General features: G+C 33.7%; 1 protein-coding gene across 5 annotated transcripts; it reads left to right on the top strand.

Annotated features, from left to right (window-relative positions):
- Window positions 1–3,641: 3,641 nt before the first annotated feature.
- LOC111013314 (Regulator of chromosome condensation (RCC1) family with FYVE zinc finger domain-containing protein) lies at window positions 3,642–11,294 on the top strand. 5 transcript variants are annotated; one of them, XM_022287746.2, is made up of 10 exons: window positions 3,642–4,064; window positions 4,590–4,676; window positions 5,774–5,863; window positions 5,961–6,047; window positions 6,219–6,413; window positions 7,336–9,408; window positions 9,638–9,727; window positions 9,869–10,015; window positions 10,148–10,563; window positions 10,780–11,294. In XM_022287746.2, the coding sequence occupies exons 1-10, from the start codon at window positions 4,014–4,016 to the stop codon at window positions 10,898–10,900; spliced, it is 3,357 nt and encodes a 1,118-aa protein (XP_022143438.1). In that variant the 5' UTR covers window positions 3,642–4,013; the 3' UTR covers window positions 10,901–11,294. The 5 variants fall into 5 exon arrangements, with proteins under 5 accessions (XP_022143438.1, XP_087984363.1, XP_022143439.1 ...); XM_088128237.1 differs by lacking the exon at window positions 9,638–9,727 and having other exon boundaries at window positions 3,643–4,064; window positions 9,875–10,015; XM_022287747.2 differs by lacking the exon at window positions 9,638–9,727 and having other exon boundaries at window positions 3,645–4,064.
- The last annotated feature ends 1,311 nt before the right edge of the window (window positions 11,295–12,605 follow it).

The raw sequence follows: 12,605 nt of genomic DNA on the forward strand, positions 1-12,605 counted from the left end.
TTCTCATATCTTGATTTTTTTTTCAATGAATGTACTTTATAATAATTGATGGTGTGTTTGGGAATGATGGTAGAAGAAGTGATTTTGAAGATAGAGATTTAAGAATAATTGATTTTCCAAAATCACCACTCAAGTGATAAAAAATTAAGTGATTTTATGTTTTCCTAAAATCAATTTTTTAATTTGACAAACATGTTCAATGAAAATGAAAGTGTTGCCAAAATCACTCCCAAACACACTATCCTAAAAAAAAAAAACAGTATAAAAATAGTAACTTCTGTCAGGTTGATTTTAACGAGTGAATTTTCTTGAATAACGAGCAAATTCCAGGTCGAGGAAGTTATTACATACTAGGTAATATAAAATGATTTATGGGCGAGTAATAATATGTCTATTTCATCAAATTAGAAGGTAAGGTACTTTTAACTAATAAAGTGTATTTCTATAATTTAACCTCATCATTTTGTCAATTAATTTTAACATTAATCGACAATAAAAACTTGATTGAAAGGTTGTATAAGTAAATAGATTGAATTGCCAATCTTTTGGCTTATTTTGGTTGGATAATGAAAGATTAGACCTTAAAAATATGTGTGCAAATTGAAGGAAAAAAAGAAGAAGAAAGCTTTTGATTTTGTGACGCCCGAGCAGAGAGGAGGGGTACATGAATGAACCGATACCACATCCGAATTAGAGGGATCCTGAGATTAGAGATGAATGGTCAAGAAAGACTTAAAGAATTGATAGTCACTACCTATACTAACAAGGTGCACCTTCATTTTCGATAAAACATGTTAGAAGGACTTGTGTTTGGTTTATAGGGATAGTTTACGCTATTCTAAATAGCTCAGAATAAGAAAATGGTAGAAACGCAAACAATAGATAATGGACTTGAATTTAGTTGTGAAGGATTCAGTAATTTCTGTAAATGTAGTGGCATCACGAGACACGGATATGTTAGACACACTTCACAACAAAGTGGAGTTGCATAAAGGCTAAATAGAACAATTATGGAAAAAGTTAAGTGTCTTATATACGAGGTTTCTTAGGTGAAACCAAAAGTAAGGTCATGAGAGTTATACCAAAGTAGACATATCATACAATTGTGAGATACTTTGAGGTATTGGATACCGTCATCTTTAACAATTTTTTAAAATTTAAAGAACAAGAAACAAAAATGATTATCAAACATGCTTATGTTTCTTTTTTAAATTAAACAAAAAACAAGAAATAGAAAATAATTACCAAACTCAATTTTTTTTATTAAAAGAAACCGAAACAAAAAACATGAACATTTCCAAACACATCATTATTTTATTAAAACGAGTAGCAATTCAATCTATTCAATGTTACTTGTAAAAGTAAATAAATAAGTAAAAACCTATGCACCTACACTATTTTTATTACTTTTTCTTTTACAATCTGTGGGGTAAAATCAAGCTCACTCTTTTTTAGTTATATAGATGTCTAAATCATCAGTTGAGTTTTGCTTAGGTTAAAATATATCTTTTATCTAACTAATAATCAGGTTCACAAAGTTTTAGGGTTGATTAATCACTCTTTTAGGATAGATTAATCATTAAACACTTCTTTTTTTTTTAAAAAAAAGATGGTAAAACCCTACAAAGATACTAGCATAATTAGATTGATCATAATGAGATTCCTAATATCTAAAAAATATTTATCTCGATCTTCATAAAACAAGTTTTCTTTTCCATTTTTAATCTACCTAAAATTTTAGGTTAAAATGTACCATTTCAATAGATTTGACTCTTTTCATTAGGGTTTAGTTAATTTTTTAGTTATGGTATTTTCAAAAGGTTCATTTTTTTCTATAATACTTTTTAAAGGTGACCAATTTAATCTTTAGTTATAAAATTTCAACATGAATTTTAATACAAAATGAAAATAATTTAATACAAATATATAGTTGTATTCCAAGAAATTTAGTGACGGAAGTGTCATGTTAAAATTATGATTAAAAAATAGATAAAAATAAAAATAAAAGGATCAAAATAATATTTTTTAGAAGTACAAGTACAGAAATCAAAATAGACGTAATGAACCAAAGTAAAAAATCCAGAGACCAAGACGTTTTGACATTAGATCGCCCAAATTACACCAAAGTAAACAAAAATAGCATTTAATTAAACCAACTTTTTGTTTCAATTTTTCCTTTTTCATGGGCGTAACTCTCCGACCCATTGTCGACGGGCATCAATAAAGTTTCCATATGTGGCTGGCTTAACACAAGTTTGGAGAGAGAAAAAGTTCAGAGTGGAAACAATAAAGGAAAGTTTATTTATTTATTTTAAGAGACAACAAAGGAAAATTATTAATTGTTGGGATTTTATTTTTTAATCAAAATTTCATCCTATAGTTTTGGAAATTTTTAAGAAATATACCATTTTCCTAAAATATTACAAAGTAACAAAATCTTATCTAAAGTAGACACATTTAATGCCACCATTAGCAATTTATGAATTTGTCGTTTGATAATTAATAAAATATACATTTGCGTAATTATTTTCTTATTTTATTAGTATTGACATAAGTTTATAGATTTTCTCTTGTTTGAGAAAAGATTATAGACTAGTTTAAACAAACATTATTCTAAATATCATTGAAATTTATATGATTGTCTCTCTCTAAAGCTTTCTTTTATGCTTATTTATCTCTTTTTTTTTTTTTAAGAATTTTACTTTGCTAATCTAAGGTACTATATTTATTTTTTACGACTTGGGCGGATGACCGTTACTAAAACTTGAGTGTTTCTTGAAAACTTGCTTATGAAATGAGATTTTGAGTATTTCGAGATGCAATGCTAAAACTTCTTCTTGCATCTTCGTGATTATGTTACTTTGTAATATTTTAGGAAAATGGTATATTTCTTTAAAATTTCCAAAACTATAGGATGGGATTTTGATTAAAAAATCAAATCCCAACAATTAAACTAAAAGCTTTTATTTAACGTATGTCAATACTTTTTTTTCTTTTTTTTTTTTTTTTAATTTGGAGACTTATCATATGTAACATTAAAATTTTATGAAGAATTCAATGAATAATAGAATTGTATTCCATGTTTTAATATTTTCAAATGTAATTGGGCATTTTAAATTCTAAAATTTAAAACATGAACACATTAAAAAGAGAAAAATATTGTTCTTCAGAATTTACACCGCTGGGATCATAAAATTCAGAAATTTTTTTGAAATAAATATGATAAACATATATCTATAAAATCCATTCAATTTAATAAATTTGAAAATAAGGAATAGAATCCCAATTGTGCTGCCTTCACCTATTTTTTAAATGGAGCACAAAATTTATAATTTAACCTTTAAAAGACATATTTTCTCTCTATATAAAAATTAGATTGGAAAACCAAGAGAGAGATAGAAAAGGACAAGACAGGACGTGGAAATATGAAACTCGTAGTTCTAAACTAAATTAAAATTGCATGTAATTCTAATGTAATGTGCTCTACACGTGCAGTTGGATTTTCAGTCCTTTTTTTTCTTTTTCTTTCCCTTTTTAATATTTTAATAATTTATATTACTAATATTATAATACTTTCTTCCCATTACATTACTAAAAATAAATAAATAAATTAAAATTAAATAAAAGCTTCCCTCCTTTCTTCTTCTTCCTCCTCTCCATTTTTCCACTCTGCACAAATAACGAAGTGAAAATAAAACTTCCCAATACGGCTCAACAGATTCATTCCACCCAATTTTAGTGAGAGAAAACACAACCCCATTTCTCCTCGATCCCAATTTTCTTCTCTAATCAAACCAAAAAAAAAAAAGAAAAAAGAAAAAAAAAACCTTTTTATTTCTGTCTCTCAATATTGTTCTTCTTCTCACTCTGTATTTCTTGTGGAGAGCATAGGAATTAGGAAGCATTTATTCTGCAGTGCAGACTTTTAATTATTTCATTTCAAGTTTCACCACATTGTATTTGTGAAGATTTTTTTCTTGTTGGTGAGCTGAGGAATTCTCTAAGGGAAGAAAATGGGTGAAGAATCTTTGTCAATACTCCTCCATGACAGAGCAGTGGAGCAGGTATCTTCTATTGTATTGGGTTTCTTCCATTTTTGATTTCTTCTTTTCAATTTTCCCACATTACCCTTTTGAAATAACCCTTTTTCCTTTCTTCTTTGAGGGGTGTTGAGAAGTTTTGCTCTTACTGATTCCATTTCTTGGAAGAGAGTTTGCATTTCCCACTAGTTCAATTTTTTTTTTCCAACGATGCTAAATTTTGGATTGTAAGTTTTGAGGAACTTCATGGGTTCATTTTGGCATCCATTCTTCTTCATTGTTGAGCCTGTATAAAGTTTATGGTCTAAAATGTAAATTCCTTATAATTTCTTAAGTTCTGTTTCCTTCATAGTATTAAGTATACTGAGTAGAGAGAATCAGAATCACACAATTTTTCATGCCATTTTTGAAGTTCCTTATATTTTTTTCTGAAGTATTTTGGAAAAATGTTTCACATAAATCAGATTTGTATAAGGTAATGCTTCATTTTCTCTCTTATCAAAATATTATTTGAAGGGTTTTGTTTTGATTTTTCCTTTTTTGGTGCAGGCAATTCTGTCTATGAAGAAGGGGGCTTATCTTTTAAAGTCTAGGCGCAGAGGCAAACCAAAATTCTGCCCTTTCAGGCTTTCCATGGTTAGGATATACAGCATTTAGAATGCTTTTTGTTGAGAAATGTGTGGTATGGAAATGCTAGTTCATATTTCTGTCTTCTTATAAAAAACTAGACGAGTAAAAATAAGTTTAATTGGAACATTTTCTTAAATCTCTGTCGAAATCGTCATCTGGATCGTCTCGTGGAGTTTTAGAAGCCTCGCGATTGTTAATGCGACGAGTTGTTGTTGATATTTCATTTTCCTATCATAGTTTTTGGTGAATGTATCATACATATAAATATTTTGATAAGAAACTAAGAACCATATTGAAGGAGGAGCGTGCAAAAGAGAGGGGAGATGAGGTATCCCTGCAAGACCAAAGGGTTTTAAAAAGGAGGCTCAATTGGTCAAAATATGTACAAGATCATAATTACAAAAAAAAAGGTTTGAAACGAGAGAACAACGGTTCATCAAGACCGGAGATTTTCTTTTTGAAGGCCCTCTAGTTCCCCTCATTCCATAATCTCCACAAGATAGCCACCACGGTGTTGGACCACAAAACTCTAGCTAGCATTAGGAAAGGGACAGTGGAAGGTGCTGTGTTATATTTTTAATGGCAGAAAACAAAATACTTAGCATGGTTGGTGAAATTGTTTGATTTCTCTGTCTTCTAGATCTTGTGCTGTTAAAAATTTTGGTTCAGTGTATTTTAGCGGTGATAAGTGGTTCTTGATCTTCATTGTTAATCTCAACTTTTTACCTTGCATTGTTTTTGTACTTCTGTCTAAGTCTTTTAACCTTGCTTATCTAGTGTCTGTTTAACAATAAAATATTGAACAAAAATTTGTTGCCAATGATGCTTTAGAAATTGCATCTCAAAAATTATATATTTTTTAAGGATGGTATATAATTATAAAGCAGAAGGAAAAGAAGTGTCTTGTATATTTTCTTCTGATTATGGAAATAGATGATCACTAGCACATATAAGTAAAAATCCATAAACCTGCCTCTGTGTGACTTAGGACCCACCTTATATCTTATTATGTGTGATTGATTTTTTAAAAATGTTCTTATTTGCTGCAAAAGCTCAATTAATTGGGCACTTTTCTTATACAAATTTTAATTTTCTCGATTCAGGACGAAAAGTTCTTGGTTTGGTATTCAGGGCATGAGGAAAAGCAACTGCGACTAAGCTTGGTAATGAAAATTATTCCCGGAAAGATGTCTGTAAGTATACAGAAATCCAATGCTTCTTATTGTTAACTTTTGTTACTCAACCTTTTTGCTTTTTACATTCGTCTAAATGCTCTTGCTTTTGAATCAGCCAAGCCTTCAAAACCAACTTCAACCCACCAAAAAGTCCCATTCCTTTTCGCTCATTTATGCTAGTGGCGAACGCTCACTTGATCTGGTAAAACTTGTTCTTCATTATTATAAGCTTTGTTTGAGCTTTTTACTAGTAAAGATCAAGGGCGGAGCTAGAAATTTTACCTCCCTAGTCCCTAGTCAAAGATGATGTTTAAAAGCCTCTTTTTCGGCTTTTTTCGGCTTTTTTTGCCTCTTCATTTCATCTTTTGTGCAGACATGCAAGGACAAAGCACAGGCAGATTGTTGGTTTCTTGGATTGAGATCTATAATATCAAGGAATCACCATCCAAGATCACTAGCTAGTTCAAGGGATAACAGAGGGATTGTATCTTGTGCTAACAGTCCTGCTGGGTTTATTAGAAGAAAGTACAATCTTGGACTTCTGGAGGACACTACAGACCTTCCACAGGTTTTACTTACCCAAGCCCTTCATTTCCTTGCTATAATCTTTAACCTCTAGAAATTATTTTATTGGTTCTCTTCGCCCATCTGTGAAAATAATATTTATTTGTGATGGAAATAGCCCGATCCATACCCAGGAAAGATTAGTATGAAGTCGCTATCTAATCAATGCAATGCTTTTTAATTTTCTAAGGCAAGTCATGACATAGTTTGACAAGAGAGAACTATTCTTGTTAGTTAGTATCTTGAAGAATGGAACCAAAAAGGATAGCGTATAATTGACATAAAATCTTTTGGACTTGAAATAAATTTTGGAATAAAGTACCAATTTGGTCCTACGGTTTGGGCTAAGTTTCAATTTGGTGCCTATAATATGAATTTAGTTTCAATTTAGTTTTTACGGTTTTAAAAGTTTCTATTTGGTTTTGGTTAACTTCACTAATCGTTACCAAATCATTTTTTATACATGTAGAAAGTCACTTCTCTTATTTTTTACTTGAACATAAAACCCTAAAGTAGTAAGTTATCATAGTCAGCAAACTAAAAAATACCAGCTCATTACCATGTAAATAGTAAATATGTGAAGTTTGACCCAACCATGAAGACCAAATTGAAATTAAGCCTAAACTATAGGAAACAATTAAAACTTTTCTAACCATAAGGACCAAATTGAAACTAGGACAAAACAATAACTGGTCTGTTGGCTGCACTATTATATCCATAGTTAGCTGATGATCTTCCTGTGTGATTGGAAATGTGTAAAATAATTCAACAATCAGTATGTAAATCATTGTTTAATTTTATATTCTCCCATCCTTCATAACAAAGTACCATTTTTTTTTTCATGAGATGTTTAAGTTCTCAGTTTTTTAAGAGTTACGTGTATTGTTTCCTGGCTGCACTTCAACTAAAATGTACTATGCTTGAAGGTACGCAGCTTGTGTGGCAGTCCTACTCTTTCACTTTCAGAAAGATGCCTTTCTGATGGCTTATCTCATTCCTTTGATAGCTTCTATCCGTCGGATGGACCAAGTGAAGGGGACATCTCTGCTCGATGTACTCCTCTTGTTGAACATGATGCATTTAAGAGGGGATCGACAGCTGAAATGGTTCATGAAAAGAATGTGCTCAGTAGATTTGTTGCACCTGTTCATACATCTCCACAAATCGAAAAGAACAATATTCTGAAGGATGTCATGATCTGGGGAGAAGGTATAGAAGGTGGGCTTATAGGTGGTGGAAACGAAAGGTCTGCTAGCCAGAACAGAATGAATGTAGATGCGTTGTTACCGAAACTTCTAGAATCAACTAGGATGTTGGATGTGCAAAGCGTATCGTTAGGAGGGAAACATGCAGCCCTGGTAACCAAGCATGGGGAAGTCTTCTGTTGGGGTGAAGGGAAGGGTGGGAGACTTGGGCATAAGATTAATATGGATTTGGACCATCCCAAGCTTGTCGACTCGCTTGGTCGGATTGCAGCTAAATCTGTTGCATGTGGTGAATATCAGACATGTGCGCTGACAAGTGCCGGAGAAGTTTATACATGGGGTGATGGTAGGTTTGGTGCTGATTTTGAATGTGAGCAGAAGATTAGAAGTCAGTGGTTGCCACAAAAACTTTCTGGTCCTTTGAATGGCGTAAGCATATCAAACGTCGCTTGTGGAGAATGGCATACAGCGGTTGTTTCTGCTTGTGGGCGTTTATTTACTTACGGAGATGGAACATTTGGAGCTCTTGGACATGGGAATCTTACGAGCCTTTCCCAGCCAAAAGAGGTTGAATCTTTAAATGGTTTGTGGGTAAAATCAGTTGCGTGTGGATCGTGGCACACAGCTGCTATAGTTGATATCATGATTGACCGTTTCAAGTTCAAGAGTGCTGTTGGGAAATTGTTTACATGGGGTGATGGTGATAAAGGAAGGTTGGGCCATGCTGATAACGCATGTAAGCTCTTACCGACGTGTGTTGCCCCACTTGTTGATTATGATTTTGTCCAAGTTTCTTGTGGACGAATGTTGACTGCTGGGCTCACCAATCTGGGTAGAGTTTACACGATGGGAAGTTCCGTACATGGGCAACTAGGAAATCCGGGGTCCAAGGACGCATCTATAACCCTAGTTGAAGGGAAGCTCAAAGAAGAGTTTGTTAGGGCCATATCTTCAGGTTCCTTTCATATAGCGGCATTAACGTCGACAGGACATGTTTACACTTGGGGGAAGGGTGCATACGGACAATTAGGATTGGGCGATCCCGATGATAGGAACTTACCTACTTTTGTGGAAGCTCTAGGAGACCAGCAGGTAGAAAGTATAGCCTGTGGGTCAAATTTCACAGCTGCAATCTGTTTGCATAGATCTATCACCTCGAGTGACCAATCTGCTTGTTATGGATGTAAATTGTCGTTCGGGTTTACGAGGAAGAAGCACAATTGCTATCACTGCGGTCTCTTCTTCTGCCGGATGTGCAGCAGTAAAAAAACTACCAACGCTGCTTTGGCACCGAACAAAACTAAACCTTTTCGAGTTTGTGATCCCTGCTTCAACAATCTACAGAGACATATTCACTTGGGTAGGCCACTAAAGCAAGAAAATAAAAGGTCACAGGATTTATTGCTGCAACAGAAAGCATCTGCTTTTAACAGAGTAGATAAGAGAAGTATGAGTTCTAAGCATTGTCAACTGTTGTCACCTACAAAACAAAATAGTGAGGAGATGCAGTCTCATTGGAAATTCATAAATCAAGGGGAAAACCAACAGCATTTAGAACACCTTTCTTTTCAGTCTGGTGGAATACCAAGTTGGGGCCAAGTTTCGTGCCCAGCTTCATTTAAAATGTGCGATAGAGAAAACTCGAAAACTCTCATTTCATCATCTCAAAATGAAACAACTGTAAATGCTTTAGGTCACCTGAGATCCCCCAATTCAAGTGTCATCAGTCTTGAGAGATTTATGTATGGGTCCAGTGAGAAGCTAAGTGAAGAAGTTCAGAAGCTACGAGCTGAGGTATTCAAACACGTGCTTCTCTTTCTACGTATTCTAGTTAAATTACAAGTTTAGTCTATGAAGTTCAAAGTTGCGTCTAATAAATGTTTGAACTATAAATTTTCTAATAATGCCCCCAAGTGGCAGTCCGGTTGACAAGAGCTTGGGGTCTCTTGGTCATATTGGTTTAGAGGCCTCAAGTTCGAACTTTTCAGTGAGTTTAATACCAAAAATCCTTGATGTCTCCCAGGTCCAAGCCTTGGGACAGGCACGGGTGCCCCTGGTATGGGGGAGCAAATCTCCGACGGTGTCATTCCTTAATCTTTCAATATTGTGTCTAGTAGGTTCTTGAACTTAAAAAAATGTCTACTAAGTTCCTAAACTTTTAATTATTTTAAGTATGCAATTTGTTTCTTGTTGGATTGAGTTTCGATGGTGTCATTCCAAAAGAGTTGTTCACTAAATTGTTATATCCTTTAAGGTGAAGAGCCTGGAGCTACAATGTCACAATGGAGACGAGAAGATGCAGAAATGTCGACAAAAGATAGAAGAAGCTTGGTCTGTCGCAAGGGAGGAAGCCGAGAAATGTAAGGTAGCAAAGGAGGTCATAAAAGCTTTGGCACTCCGGGTAATTTCTATCATTTCTTTCTTCATGACTTTTGAACATAGGTCGTCCTATACAATCCTAATGAGCTGGGGAAATCAATACAATCGTTTTCTAACCGGTTCTCTGATTAAAGAACTGCTGTCATTCTTGCAGATTCATACAATGTCGGAGAAGGTTTCGGGTAGAAGTGATGCAAAAGAAGTTGATGCTAATAAACCACATGTTACACCATTATATTCAGATGGCCAAAACTTTGACCATTTGCACTCCCCCTCTGCTGCAACTTGTTTACCCCCTGAGGTTCAATTGCCCAAAGACAGACCAATTGGTGATAGTTTATACAACTCTCCCATTGTCTTCTCTAATACATTCAAATCATTATATGGGAGACATGCATTCCGACACGTCAATAAGTCGGCGGAGGATCCGAATACTAACCGAACGTCCGCTAAAAATGGAACTGCAAATTATTTGAAAGATGAATGGATAGAACAGTATGAACCTGGTGTATATATTACATTTACAAGTCTACCAGGTGGGCACAAGGGGCTGAAGAGAGTGAGATTCAGGTATTAGTTCATATCTTCTCGATTTTATTTTTGGGGTAAATTACAAGTTTAGTCCCGAAACTTTAAATGTGTTTAAGAGGTCTGGAATTTGTCTAATGGGACCATTACTTGTTCGGCTCTATAGTTCAATTCGACATGTGTTTGTTTTAATGCATTGTAATGTTTTTTTGAGTTATCGGAGTAACTTAACGTAGTCATATGGAATTGTGTATGCAGTCGAAGAAGATTTTCGGAGCGGGAAGCAGAGAGATGGTGGGAAGAGAATCAAGTTACAGTATACCAAAAGTATGGCATTGAAGGATATACCAATTCAAACCATAGCCAGATAGAGGATTAAACAAGTTTCACATTGTCTTTCTTTCTCTATTTGTATGAATTTTGTGTCTGCCTCATATCAGCCAGCCAGCTGAAGAAGAGTGCTGCCACAGGTATCCCTAATCCCTGAAACATCTCAAATAGAAAATCTCTCACAAAATTGGCCATTTTTGGAATTAGAATTGCTAGTTATGTAAAAAGAAGATAAACAAAAATCTACTAGTGGTCTACTTAGGTATCTTTTCTCCAAAAAAACATAATTTAAGACCCAGTTTGTATATCTTGTTAACTTGAGTCAAACATTCCCCAAATCCCCTAAATGGGTGCTCTGGCCTTTCTTTTAGTGACATAAATTGGTTGTTTCTTATGTAATGAAGGTGCGGGACTGATGAGTAAAAAAGGGTATGTTTGGGAGTGGTTTTGGCCGTTTTGCTCAAAATTATTATGTTGGGACGTAAAATAAAAGTGTTTTTTCCCCATTAAAAGGAGGCGATCACCTTTTTTTCTAGTGAATTAAGGTTTAATCCTCGTCTTTGATTATTTTTACTGCATGTTGTCAGTAGGCTCATTTTGAGTTATGGGTTAGAAGGTTTGTCTATTAAGATTCAAACGATGAAGTAATCTTAGATGAAAATACTTGTAGAGGGCTTCACTTGTAACCACTTAAAACACTTCTAAGAATATTGAATCAATCATAAAAATGATTTGTTATTAAGTACTTTTTTTTTTATTTTATCACTAAAGTACTAATTAAAAAACTTCTGTAAAAGAACTCTCAAATTGACCTTCAATGGATAGTGGAGTACAAGCACTTTTTGAAGGATTTTAGAACTTAGAAGCACATTGAACTCATTGACATTGAAGAGGAAGGAAGAGAGTTGAAGAAGAAGCTGAATTTAAAGTTGAGCGAGGGGTAACTCATTCACACGATTAAAAGTCGAATGAGTCAGTTTGAGTTTTCCTTCTCTCAATTTTTCATTGAAGTAAAATTCCTTTGACTGATCAATATGAGCATAACTCAATGGTAAAAGAAGAAGCCTCAATGGTAAAAGAAGAAGCATCCCTCTTGAGAGGGAAGGTTTAAATCTCGACATCTTCAAATTTGTTGTACTAAAAAAGAATATCGGTAAATAATCACATATGTATCATGTATCATGTATAGTATACTTTCATATACTTGTTTTTTCTTAATATTACACTATAAATTACATTTTTTTTTATAAATGGAAATGGGATTAAATATGTCTAATTTTTGTTGGAGTTCAAATGTATTCCCAAACCATTGCCAAATTATTTTTCCGACGTATATTTCATATGATTTACAAACCATTGCCAAGATCATATTCAACATAGGAAACAGGAAAGACGATGAAGACTAGTACTTTAAAATTATATTCATAAAAATATTGTATTTTTAAAACTAATTACAAAAAACCTAGTACTATATTTAATTTATATGAAAGATTATTGTAGTTTTGGTGATGCGGCAATTTGGCATAACATGTAATGTGAGTGAAAGGTAAATCAAATTGTATTCATCTACCTTTCATAACGAGATCCATAGCGAATTAAATACATTTGGGGAAGAATGGGAGCAACAACAGGCTTAGTAAAAATGTCAGCAAGTTGCGAGTGAGATCGAACAAGAAGAACCTTGAGAAAACAAACCATAATCTCATCTCGAACAAAGTGGCAGTCGATCTAAATATGTTTGGTGCACTCGTGAA

This window comes from Momordica charantia (genome assembly GCF_013281855.1).
Source record: "Momordica charantia cultivar OHB3-1 chromosome 8 unlocalized genomic scaffold, Mcharantia_2.0 BLBB01000008.1, whole genome shotgun sequence".
NCBI classification, from domain to species: Eukaryota; Viridiplantae; Streptophyta; class Magnoliopsida; order Cucurbitales; family Cucurbitaceae; genus Momordica; species Momordica charantia.